The sequence below is a fragment of the Ursus maritimus genome, unplaced genomic scaffold, assembly GCF_017311325.1.
Source record: "Ursus maritimus isolate PB19 unplaced genomic scaffold, ASM1731132v1 scaffold_35, whole genome shotgun sequence".
NCBI classification, from domain to species: Eukaryota; Metazoa; Chordata; class Mammalia; order Carnivora; family Ursidae; genus Ursus; species Ursus maritimus.
Genome location: NW_024426119.1, coordinates 21,953,474 through 21,966,444, shown reverse-complemented (window position 1 = coordinate 21,966,444; position 12,971 = coordinate 21,953,474). Strand labels below are relative to the sequence as shown.

Below are 12,971 nucleotides of genomic sequence, written 5' to 3'. Positions count from 1 at the left end.
CAACTGCTAAATAAATTTGAGTAAACAAAAAAGGTAACTTAAAGAAAACAGAAGAAATGTATGCTTAAACTTGTGTTTCTCTTTTGCCTTTGTAGTTAGTGACTTATTAAGGGGAAACATAGGCAAATTACAAGAAATTTTGGCCTCCGTTTGTTGCCCTGGATTTATATAACACAAAAGACCTCAAATAAAAAGACCCAGGCTGAGAAAGAAAGGTGCCCTATGTTACATTACTTTCTCCCCTTCTTTTCTATGCCCCTCGCAATACGCTTTTCTGCAGCTCCTGCATCCCTTACTACGTAGCCATCAGCAAGCCCATCCTGCATGTTACCCAAGCATGTTACCACACAAAGGTGTGAGATTTGTGAGGGGTAGTAAAGGGACTTTATGTCATCCCTCCCCATCAGCCACATCCACCGTGAGCTCCTTCTGCCCTTGGATAGCACTACTTGGCTCATTCCAGGGGCATACGGCATAACTATGGCGGCCCCAACCCTAGCTCAGGTCTCAATCCCTAGTACAGCCCACTGTTCGAAAGCGTGTCGTGAGCTAAAATTGTTCATGGAACTGTGAGGTCAGGATCTCTTTTTTTGCTGCCTCTCCCTCCCATTAGCTTAGAACGCTAATCTCTACACTGGATACCCAGAGTTATTGTCTGACTGGAAATACCACATTTTGTTAATTTCTTGGGGAGAGACTGGTTTGACAGGTTGCTGGGTGAAAAGAAAGAAAAGGAGCAAAGAATTAGACCTTAGGACTCGCCTAGAACAAAAAAGTTTCTCCCTAAACCTTTCTCTTTCATCTACTCGATACTTAAATTTTCCAAAATTAAAAGGTGTGTTTTAAAATATAATAATTCAATCAAAATTGCATGGTGCTGGCACAGAAATAGACTTGGCAGAATAATGGATTGCAGAAACACCTCCAAGTATACCTGAGAATTTTGTAGCAGAGTTCCTCCGTGAGGAAAAGATAAAGTGAAAGATAGTGGGACACTTTCACTAGCATTTTGGAACAAGATGAAGTTGGGGCTCTATCTTGATTCTTATACTAAAATTCATTCCAGATGAAATGAAGATTTAAATATGAAAATATAGGGGCGCCTGGGTGGCACAGCAGTTAAGCGTCTGCCTTCGGCTCAGGGCGTGATCCCGGTGTTCTGGGATCAAGCCCCGCATCAGGCTCCTCCACTATGAGCCTGCTTCTTTCTCTCCCACTCCCCCTGCTTGTGTTCCCTCTCTCGCTGGCTGTTTCTATCTCTGTCAAATAAATAAACAAAAATCTTTAAAAATAAAATAAAATAAATAAATATGAAAATATATGAAATCATAAAATGGAAGAAACCAAAAGGATTTCTGATAGAAGAAATCAGAAGAGCCTTCCTAAACATGATATAAAATCTAGGAGATTGATATAAATTTAGCCATATGAAAATGAAAAGAGAATCAAAAAGAAAGTCAAAGACAAACTGAACAAAGTATTTTCAACACATTTGACAAAAGTCTAATTTCCTAATATATAATAAACTTACAAATTAATTTAAAAAAAAAAGGAACCATGGGCTGGTAAAAAAAAAATACACAAATGACAGAGATTGGTAGTTTCCAAAAAGAGAAATACAGATGCATAAGAAAATTAATTGTTCTTATTCATACTTTGAGAAATGCAAATTAAAGCAAATAAATACAAGTGAAATATAAATCTTCACCTATTAGATTGACAAAGGGGGGAAAGATTGATAATATCCCATGTTGGCCAGGGTAGGGAAAATAGTAAATCTCAAACACTTATTAGCAGGAGTAAAAAACTGTCATACTTTTGAGGGTAAGTGAATAATATATCAAAATTTGAAACATGCTTACTCTTGGGCCCAGCCCTAATTTGCCCTACAGGCAAACTTGCAGAAATGTCCTAGGATATACTGTGTGTGCAAGGGAAATTAATTGCACCATTGTTTGGAATAGTAGAAATGGAAAGTAGAAATGGAAAGGTGTTCTTAATATTAAATGAAAAATAAAAACACGTTTCAGAACAGTATGCTGATATACTCCATTTATGTGAAAAAAGCATACATGTACATATTAGGTAGACATATGAATGCATAGAAAATGTCTTAAAAGACTACATACATATGCCAAACTGGCTTTCTGTATGGGGAATGGAAATACTGGGGGAAGGGAGCTTTTGTATTTTATACTTTTTTTGTGTGCTTTTTCTAAATAAGCCTATTCTTTTTAACTTAAAATTTTTTAATAAATATATTATGGAAAAATTGGACTTTAATTTTTGTTAAATTTTGATTAATTTTAAATTCCTATATTTATATGCCCTTTTTTAAAAATTCTTTTAATTTTTTTCTTCTGTCTCAACTTAAAAAACAAACAAAAAAACACAAAAAACCTCTTTCACCAACTTAAAAAACGGATTTTTCTATAGCCCAATAACCCCTTCAGTGTTTGATAATTCTCTTGGCCATGGTTCAAATCACAATGAAGCTTCTTTGGGATCTCCTACTGAGACTCTGCTGAAAAAGAATGGCCAGCTGGTTGATGAACTTTAATTATTTTTGGATACGGATCCAAGAATAGAAAATTCAGGAATCGGATTGATTGCTGTAAGACAGTTTCACTACTTAAAAACACCCTTTGTTTAAACCATGGAAACTGGGGTAAATTGGAAACACCGACTATTAGCTTTGCTTTAATTTTACGTGTGGAATCATCTTTTTCTTCATAAATAATTTGCTTAGTGTTTTAGTTTAGTGTGCCAGCAGATATGGCTGTCTGTTGGATTTTGTTGGTCTCAAGTGACGGGGAGAAAATATCTCAAGTGACTTTATTCCTTTCAATGTGAGACTTTTGCCCCTTTTCCTTTTTGTCCAGCAAGTAGCTGTGTATCTCTCCCATGCCAGTAACTGTTTCCTCTTTCTTCTTGGTCGTCCTGTGTGTGTGTCCGCACCTATAACCAGAGACAGCAGTTGGGAACAGCTGTGGAGATGGAAATTGCCCAGATGCTCGAGGAGAATTCAAGGATCCTCAAGTTTGGCTATCAGTTTACCAAGCAAGGGCCTCGGACAAGGGTGGCAGCCGCCATCACGAAGAATAATGACCTGGGTAATGCAGCCCTAACGTGTGCTGTTGGCAATTAGAAGAGCAGGATGACTGTTTATTTCTCCACTTCCGATGCAGAATCTCACAGACATCATTCCACCGGCGTTTGGTGTCAGCCCTTGATCAAAGGCACATTATTACGTTATCCTAGGAATTCTCAACAGTTTCACAGTGTTTCAATTTTATTGTAGCATTCTCTCAAGAACCGTTTGTTCTTTTTTTCCGGACAACCTTTGATTTTTGCTTGATTTCCTTTATGAATTTGGTTCTCCTTTACTTCTTACATGTAATCACCCTATGTTGTTATCTGCACCAGAAGATGGATGCAGTGACTTGGAAATTCCCAGTTCACTTATGTTTGACCCCTGACTGCGCTTTTGCACTTGGGTTCGAATGCGGTTATGTCTGATACTTTGGTGATTTCCATGTGAAGTAAAGTAATGGAGCTATGTTATCAAGGTTAAACTTAGAAGTAGCCTCTTCAGTTAGCCCCTCTTTAATTTTTCCTGCTGCCTAGTCTTTGCTGAGGATCCGTGACATTTCTTCTGTTAGGATGAGAGGGGGCATATCCTGGTCAACCGCAGTGCAAAAGAATAGGACAGATTGGGAAAGCTTAGTCTGGGCACCACTCAGTCACCTGAAGCAGCATGGCAAAAGGCCATCCAAGAACAGACAGTCACTTGGCAAGCAGCCAGCCAATAGCAGAGCTCGGTCCTCAGGTTGAGGTTCAGGGACAGAATGCCAGGCCTTGGACAAGAGAACTGGGCACGGTGTTCCGCCAAGTAGAGTGCTGGCCACGGGGAGGATTCAGATCGTAGAGAAGACAGAAACCGAGAGGTGGAACCGGAAGGGGCAGGTAAAGATTAGCGTCCTTCTCCATAGCCAAGCATGCTCAGCCAAGTTGCTGAGGCCCAGGCGAGGCAGGTTGTGTGGCCTCCAGAGCCTGGCCAGGCATGTGGCAGTGCTTGCCGTTGGAATGTAGAGGATGAGGCTAAGAGGGCAACCCTGCATACAGGGCTCTGGGGAAGGGCGGAGGCAGCAGTCAGAAGGCACCTAGGAAAATTGCAGGGAGTCCACAGCTGAACAACATGGAGACAAAAGAGAAAGAGGCAAAAAGAAGAAGCTTGAAGTAAATGGGGAAAAGATCATGAGCCCAGGAGTGGCAGCTGTGGGCTATAGCTTTTGTCTCATTTTCTGCGGGCTGGGCTATTTAAAGTGGAGACTTAGGGCAGGACCCCAGCCAGGGCACCTTTTTGCCAAATCCGAGAGGGTTAGAGGAACTCTCTTCCTATCCACCAGCCAGGCCTGCAGGTGGAGAGGTGAAAGGGGGAAATGGATTGCAGAAACTGGGAATGGGCAGTCAGGGCCACTTTTTTGGTACTGAGTACCCACTCAAGGGAACCTTACTCTCTGAGTTTGCCTGCCATCTGAATCACCGCTTCCAAGGGGGGGTTGTTTAAAGCAGGTTTAGAAACTGTGAACATCTGTTTGCAGCTCCTCCTCATTTTCAAGCCATAAGCAGAATTCATAGACTGTAAGCATGTCATCCTGGGGAGTTAAAGCCAGCTAGGGGTCAGGTTGCACAGAGGCTGAGCTGTGCTGTGGGTAAGTGATCATGGAAATACTCAGAAGTTCACTGTTTCATGGGTCTATTCTGGACCTGCTACTCCATAGACATTTCTACCATTCAAGTTCCCAAATATCAGACATGACTTTATTTAAAATGCAAATTCCGCAAGACACTAGATTATTATATCATTTCCATTTATACCATGTATTGGGTAATTGAGTATGGAAATTTAAGATAACTATATCCTTAAATGTGTGGGATTGCTGTTCGGGGTGATTAATGTTGTTTGTCTGGAATTTAAGGACCATCCCTCCCACTTATCGTTTTTCTTCCCTGTCTTTATTTCTCACCTAGTTCGTAAAAAGCGAGTTGAAGGAGACCGAAGGTAAACTTCTGCAAGAGGAGGCAAAGTTGCACCATGGTGGCCCTTTAGAAATAAGCAAGCAAAAACTCTTCTCCTTTCCCATCAGGACCATTTTATCCAAGGTTGTGTATTTCTGTTAACCACCCAGCTAATAATTTAATTCTTGTTCTTTTTTAGCACTACTTACTTATCTTGGATTTTTTAATATATACAATTGTCTCATTTGCTCACGGGCACTTCTGGCAACTCACACCAGTGGACTTCAGCAGATCTTAGTGGGTAACAGCAATCGAAAATTACTTAACCACTTTCATATTGGGTTGTCTGTCTTTCTTACATGAACTTTTTTTTTTAATCGCTGAAAGGAGTTTAGTATATACGTGTATTTGTAACTGTGATTACGATAGAGGCCTATCTCTGTTTACATGCGTAGCTTTGAGTTAGGCTAAATACATCAGAAGTATTTTTCTGACCACATAAGAAGTTAGTATTGCCAATCTTCACTGGGTGAGAAAATGTGACCCACTTGGCACCAATTCTCCCCTAGTTCCAGAAAAATCACTAAATGCACATGCCCCACTGTTTGAAGAAGTGTACTCTGAATGCACGCGTCCCGCTCTTTGAAGATCAGTGGTATCATCTTCCTGAAAGCAAGGCAGCGTTATCATACTTTAACACAGCATCAGCAAATAAGTCTGAAATAGTAACCCATGAGTAGTCTTCAGGGCAGACTTACAGGCAGCAAAATTATTTAGCACACCTACCTTTATTGATTAGTCAACATAAATTCGATCTTTAACATGACTCTAATAGATAACTTTTTACAAAGCTGTTTTAAACTTCTCCGGACATAATGGGAAATTTTTAAATTTTAGAAAGAGGCCAGCTTTTAAAACAGTACATTCCTCAATAAAACAATAGTAATTGCACCTTAGTCAGAGTTGTCGGATACATATGATTGCATCATTTTGGCAAATTTTAGAAGCATGTATTGCTTTATCCTTAGTGTGACAAGATCACAGAACGAAATGTGAATGTTCAAGGTACTTATACAGACGTTTGTGCCTCTGGCATGATCTATCCAGACTTCTGCAGACATCAGGGGAAAAATGTGATTTATCGCTTCTCCAAATGTTTGTCTTCTCAAGGACAAAGCCTGTGAACATACAACTGAGATGATTGCGTGGTTGCGTGCAGTGACTTTTCATCTAGCCGTGTGACAGTGTGATGCTAAGGAAACACAGGACTACAGCGTTTGGCGCGAGCTCACAGGCCTTGGATGACAGTCAGTGCCCGAGGCTGTCCTTGGTGGCGCTCTGACACTGCCTCAGGCTCCTCTCCCTCTCTCCCTTTCTTCTCTCTTCTCCCCTCCCTTCCATCCAGCTCTTTCTCTTTTCTCTTCTTTTGTCTGAAATTCTGAGCCTTGTAAAGGCATCATCCCTTGTGCTGGTGACACCTGGAGCTAAAGAGATTGCTGACTCAGAAGAAGATGGGCCCAAGTCCGAATTCGTTTAGTTACTTAGTGTTCCTGAGTCGCTTGATAGTAGTAAAACAAGCTAATGGGAAAACACTGTGTATTCTAGTTAGCCCGTAAAACACATGGAATCTGGTTAGGAGAGAGAGCCTTCATAAAAGTGGACATTTTCTTGTATTACAAGAACTCACATCCGTATCTCTAAAATCCTTTGAAACATCTCATTTTCTTGACAATATTTTACATTTTTTGAGGGAATAATGAGCAGAATATGTTGATATATTTCGAGTCCTAGCAGTCCTTGAATTAGCTTCTGACTTGATCTCTTTCTCTAAAAAACATGGTAAATACCATTTGATGGTTTTCAGTTGGTTTTTCCTTCCCCCTTACTCATTTAGGTGTGGTGTGTTGAAGCCAACTCATACAGGCTTTCCAATTATTACATTTTCAAGAATTTTGCAAACTTGTTGTTAAATACAGCCGTTATTAAAAATTAAATGGCATGCATTTACAATTAAATTATTTTAAAAACAAGAGTAATACTCAAAAATACCTTTTAATTTTCTTTGCTCTTGAGATCATTCAGACCTATTGTGTCTGTATGACAGAAATACTGCATAATGATGTACTGTTGGGCATCTCTTTCCAAGTCAGAAGTTTAGGACTTCTTGCTGGTAATTTGAACTTGGCGATAATGGCAGTACTTACATTATGGAAATTAGCAAATGTTACAAATCAGGACATCCCCCCCCCAGGTTGCTGGTTGATGAACATTCATCAGCACACCACAGGGTAGAATGTACACATTTCTTTTTTTGTATACAAATGTTTTGGTTACCATGTTGCCAAAGGGAAGAACCTTTCTCTTCCGCGTCTTTCTCCTCTCCCTTTAGATTTGTTGTAGATATATTATAAGTGCTGAGTCCCTGACAGGCCCTTCAAGTCAGACTTTTTCCTTTCTTTCCTCACTCGCTGTCTTCCTTGCCTTCCCCTCTATGAAATCCTGTGTCCCACAGAGCGTTCCCTGCAGCCCCAAGGACTGGGCGCTAACGCAGTTCCCGACAAACTCTGGCAGAAAGCAAGAAAAAAAGTCGGAATTTGATGGTGACTGTGCTGTGGTTGTTGATAGTATTAAAGCAAAATAGTGGGCTATTAACAAAATTTAGCCCTGTTTTTAGCTTGTTTTCACAAGCTAAAATAGTTGGGTCACATGTAATAGAATGTGTAAAATCAAATCTTTATTACTCATCAGTTTATCTTATCATTACTTGTGTTTTTAAAGTAGCTTGAAAGGTGACATTTCCATGAGTATTCACATATCAAAGATAACTATTAGAAGATAAACTTACATTTTGGGGACCGTATAAATCATTGAATTAGCCCGGGACTTCATTTTCCTGTTTGCCCAAAGTGTGTAAGTAGAAACTTTTTCATATTCCTGCACACGATTAACCCCTTACCATCCATCATGGTGGGGCATAATGTATATAAAGTATTTTTATATGTATTCATTTTGCCAAATACTATGTTTTGAGAGATTTGGCAACATCTGGACAACTGATTGAAGGGAGATAATCTCTCCCCAGACCACCTCCTTTCCCTTTCAGACCTGTACAGGCCCATGCTAGTGTCATATCACTCATCAGGACATGCAAGCTCATACACCAACACCCATCCCAGCACATGTGGAAGACGACTTTTTAGGAGAGAATTTGGAAGTCTAGAGATCACGTAACTAGTCCAGCACTGCATCTCCCCATCTGCCTGAAGCATGTGATGGAAGCTCTTTTATCCTCATTAACACAATTAAATGCTTTCCTTTCATCGTGATAGGACATAATGTAAATAAGTGTGTGTGTGTGTGTGTGTGTGTGTGTGGCCAAATATCTAATTATCTAATGAGGTATGTGGCTACATCTGGACCACTGATTGAAGGGAGATGCGCTCTCCCCTGCTCCATTTCCCTTGTCCTTCTTAGCATTGCTGCAGGCCCAGGTTCAATGCAGATCACTCCCTGGAGCTGGCAGCTTAGGTCACCAACCACCAGATTTCACAGCATGTGTAGAAGATAAGTCTTAGGGAATTAGAAGCCTGGAAATCATTGTCCCAGCACCAAACTCTTCATACGCCTCAAGCGTGTAAATGGAAGTACTTTCATCTTCATCAACATGACTACGCCCCTTCCTTCCATCTCGGTAGGGTAAGTTGTATATAAATATTTTGTACATAAAGATCACCAAATACTGTAAGTGGTATTTGGCTAAAGCTGGACGACGGATTGAAGGGAGATGCTATCTCCCGGTCCCTCTTGCCTGACCCCTCTTGGAGCTGCTGTGGGCCTAGGTTAGAGAATCACTAGCCTGGAGGGGCACGGGCCGCTCGCCCGTCTTAGAGCACCAGTTCATCTTACGATAAAAGCCCATCTCCATTTAAAAACTCAGAAATCATCCCAATGCCTATACTCCTCAGAACAATTTCCCTAAGGGAAGCTTGGTACACCAAACCAAAAGAACAGCTGCTTCTCTTCCAGACAGAAATGTGGCCCCTGGCAGGGCACCAGCATTAGGGAAACCAGTGTGCTCTGAAGAACTACCATGAGAACCTTTCAGATACTCAAATCTGAAACTGGCATGAAGCATCAGCATGTTTAGATGTGGGGTAGCTGTTTAAATTTCCAAAAGAGTTTACAGATACTTCCTCTTTTCAGGGATTTGATGTACTTAGCCCTCTCCCAGGCAGTGTAAAGGAGACAGAGAAAGTGTAAGAGTTCTGGATTAATACAATTTGATATGTGTTTCTGGGTTTTGGAAGTAGAGTGCCTTTTTGCAAAGTGGATACCATCTTTCTAGTTTGAGTATTGATAGCATCGGCGGAAGTGGGCAGGGGGCAGTAAGTTGTGAATACTGGGTTCTGTGGTATGTTACCTCTACTGGGTTGGAATTGTTTCAGCTTTTAAGTCAGGATCCTGAAGCTTCCTTCCACTCTTCCACTAATGATGCAATAATAGCTATTTTCATTTTAATGAGCAGAGAACAAAAAAGAAATGTTTTAGCTCTGCCTTCCAGTACCAGGTCCCACTTATTGCTCCTCACTTCAAATATCCCTGCCACTTACCAGACCATCCTCAAAGCTTAAGGACTGGGACACAGGCAAAGGCAAGGTGTGAGAACGCTTGGCAGCATCAGGCTGAGCCCTCTGGATGAAAATCATATGATCGGGCCTCCTGGCAACAAGCTTGAGAGAGAAGAGTACCCAGAACCTCAAAATGTATTTATTGTTTTCTTGCTCCCATCTCTAGATTAGATCGAATTTTGCTTTGTTGTTCAGAAGGTATTAAGTGGAGGGGCTGAGTGAGGTGGGGATGAAGATGGAAATTAAAGGTTTCCATTTGCTTAAGGGGAGAAGTAAGCTCTGCTCAGCTTCCGCCTTCCATCCACCCATAACAGTAATGATTAAACATCCAGGAGACGGATGGAGGAAGTGTTTCAAAGTTTAAATCTGTAACCTGGCTCTGGGTACTGTTCTAGGAAGGCCACGCACTTCGCAGAACTCATGCTAGTTTTGTGATGCATCACTGACTTGGGAGAGGGTGAAGGAGACTGGACTTCTCTCTGACGACTTCCGTGGTGGTCATTTCGAGCACACTGGCTCTGCTAGTCGGTATGGTGGAAGGGCACCATACTAACGGACTCAGAGGCTGACCCCTAATCCCATCACCAACACTTAGCAGGTGTATGATCATGGGCAATTCATTCAATTGCCTGACAATTATAGACTACATAGGGGGAAGAGCACTGGATTTGGAGTCAAGACACCTGGACACTTGGCTCCACGCTTTCTTAGCTGAGTGACTTCGGGGCAAGCCACTTAGTCTCTCAAGCCTAAGATTCTTCAGCTATATTATAATGGGGATACTATCTTCACTAACTACCTCACAGATTTGTGGTGAGAAAATAACCAGATAATGGGATGAAAACACTATACTGGAAAGGGCTATACAAAAGTGGGAGACCATTTTCATCATCTATTCACTAATGTTTTCCACTGCCTCGTAAATCTGCTTTATTTTCTTCTGAGCATTGAGTAGGAGCAATCACAGCATGGGTATGACATACATAGGGGACTGGAATTATTTCATTTTTAACACAGAGACGGGAGAGGTAGTTGATGGGTGGGCGCGTGTTGTATACGAGTGATGTGTGTGGTGGCGCATTTTCCTGGGTCATCTTGACAGTACCCCCAGGACATGGTCAGGGCCCTTGCAGTGAGTCTAAAGCTGGACACAAGTGGGGGAGCAAACAGTGATTAAGAATTGAGGGGAGAGTCTGGGGCAGTGCTGCCCTCCTGCCAGGCTCTGTCACCACAGGGGTAGGCTATGACTTGAGGTCTGACAGGAGACCTAGGAGCGAAGATTATCCTTAAGGCTCTAGCAGCTGTGTAACAGGCTCTAGCCCTGATAGTGAAGGGGAGAAAGTGTCACCTGTGAGATCAGCTCTCCCGGTCAGCAACTGCCTTGTTATCACCAGCAACCTTAGCCTTGTCAGTATTTTTGTGCTAAGAAAGATATCAAAACATGGCGTCACGGGACCTTCATAAGCGCGTGGAGGCAGGGAGCATCTCATCAAGCTTTGTGTCTTCAGTAGCATCTAGTCAGGTGCTTTGTATATATCTGGTGCTTCATAAATGTTGCTTGAATTGAATTGTCCTCCCGCCCCGCAAGAATGATGCTCCATTGGTCATCATGTGATGTTTGGAAAACAGCTCTGATTTGGATGCCCGCTGTGTGTGACTTTGGGCAAGACTTTCCATCTCTCTTGTCTTCATTTCATCTGTAAAATGAAGTGAGTGAATTAGATGCTTTCTAAGGACCTTCCCAGCTCCCAAGCGTTACAATAATCCTGTGATTCTGAAGTTTTCATTGCCTCTGAGCATGCGTGAGCAATGCCTCTGTTGCAGCTCCATCCCTCTTCAGAAGGTTTTATATCCAGAGGAAGAGGTCTGAACATTCCACAGACAGTTATCTGTTCCTCTTCAGCAGTTTTTACTGTCTTCAGAAAAGGAAATTTTAAAATATATAATATTTTCTCCTCAAAATTGGTGGAGAAGAAGAGGAGGAAATGCAAAGAAGGAAACTGAGCACAGTAAACACAGCATGTTTTTCATAGGCTTTTACTTAAAGTGTGTGTGTGTGTGTGCGTGCGTGTGTTTCTGAGCACATATTGATAATGAGAGAAGCCAATCAGAAATACCCTGTGCAATTGAGACAAGCTGGCCGCGGTTTTAAAATTTCCCACGGATAATCTAAATGCGAATAGATAGGAATTGGCCATAGGGTGAAATGAGATGAATAGAAAATGTGCTTTTTAAGGAAGTTTTATTTTAGTACCAAACATTGCCAGTGACAATCTTTAGTTAAGAATGAAATTATTCTGAACTAAAATTCTTATCTCTGTCATTTTGGTTTAAAAAAAAAAAAACCGGCTATATTCATGGAATAATATTGATATTTTAATTAAAGCTTTATCTTAATTCTGTTTCATCTACTCAAGGAAAACAAGCAGCATTTTTCATTGCATTTAAAAATGTAAAATACTTGCATGCCACCAATTGTAATATCTTACCAGTTTGGATGCCTGTAACGTGTGACCTTATGTGTACCTGTATTGTTTGAAGAGAACAAAGGAAATAATACTTTGTAAACTGTTTAAACTTATATTGGCAACATTTATTTGGCTAAGCAGTTATTGAAAATTCACATAGTCTCACTTTTCGTTCCGAAAGTTTTCAATCAAAGGTAAACATTCATTAGGGAATTAAAGACTAATTTGCCTTTTAAATGTGAAAGTGGACATTGTGGGAAATAAGTGTGTCATAAAGCAAAATGTATGAAGTATGAAATCCTCTTACCCTGATAATTAATAGGAATCCCAGTGGGCACAAATAGGTGTAATGTTTGACCCTTTGGAATTAGCCAGCCAGACCTAATGCTAAGGTGAATGTATACTGTTTTAATTCATCAAGATCTTTCTGCTTTCAAAGATATGATGTATTCATTTATGCCTGGAATGAAGTTTCCAAGTGAAAATGTACAGAACATTAGGAATTAATAAACTTTCCTTTTAAAATGGAAGTAAAGACTGAATCTGGCTAATTTTTAGACACGTCATCTTTTTAAAATGAATGGTTGGCACCATGTTCTCATATTAGACGAGTACGTTTGCAGAAAGGACTATAAAGTGTCCTTATTATGAAAAAGATAAGAAGTAGATAGACAACGAGAAGTAGCCAGAGGGAGAAAGAATTCAGTATTAAAACAAATACGCACATATTTGGCTAAACAGTTAAAAATTGTTAGACTAGATGGGAGCAGGAATATAGATAATCCCAATGGGCTCATTGTTTTACCTTGATTTTTTTATGTTAACTTTGGATTTAGTTGTTTTTTTTTTTTTT

At 40.7% G+C, this 12,971-nt stretch overlaps 1 protein-coding gene across 1 annotated transcript in view; it reads left to right on the top strand.

The window, feature by feature from the left end:
* TMOD2 (tropomodulin 2) overlaps positions 1-12,648 on the top strand; it is a 52,478-nt gene extending 39,830 nt beyond the window's left edge. The window contains exons 9-10 of the mRNA XM_040620634.1: positions 2,969-3,113; positions 5,035-12,648. Of these exons, the coding sequence (XP_040476568.1) occupies positions 2,969-3,113; positions 5,035-5,069 (180 nt within the window). The 3' untranslated portion in view covers positions 5,070-12,648. The remainder of the gene's footprint in view (positions 1-2,968; positions 3,114-5,034) is intronic.
* Positions 12,649-12,971: the final 323 nt, after the last annotated feature.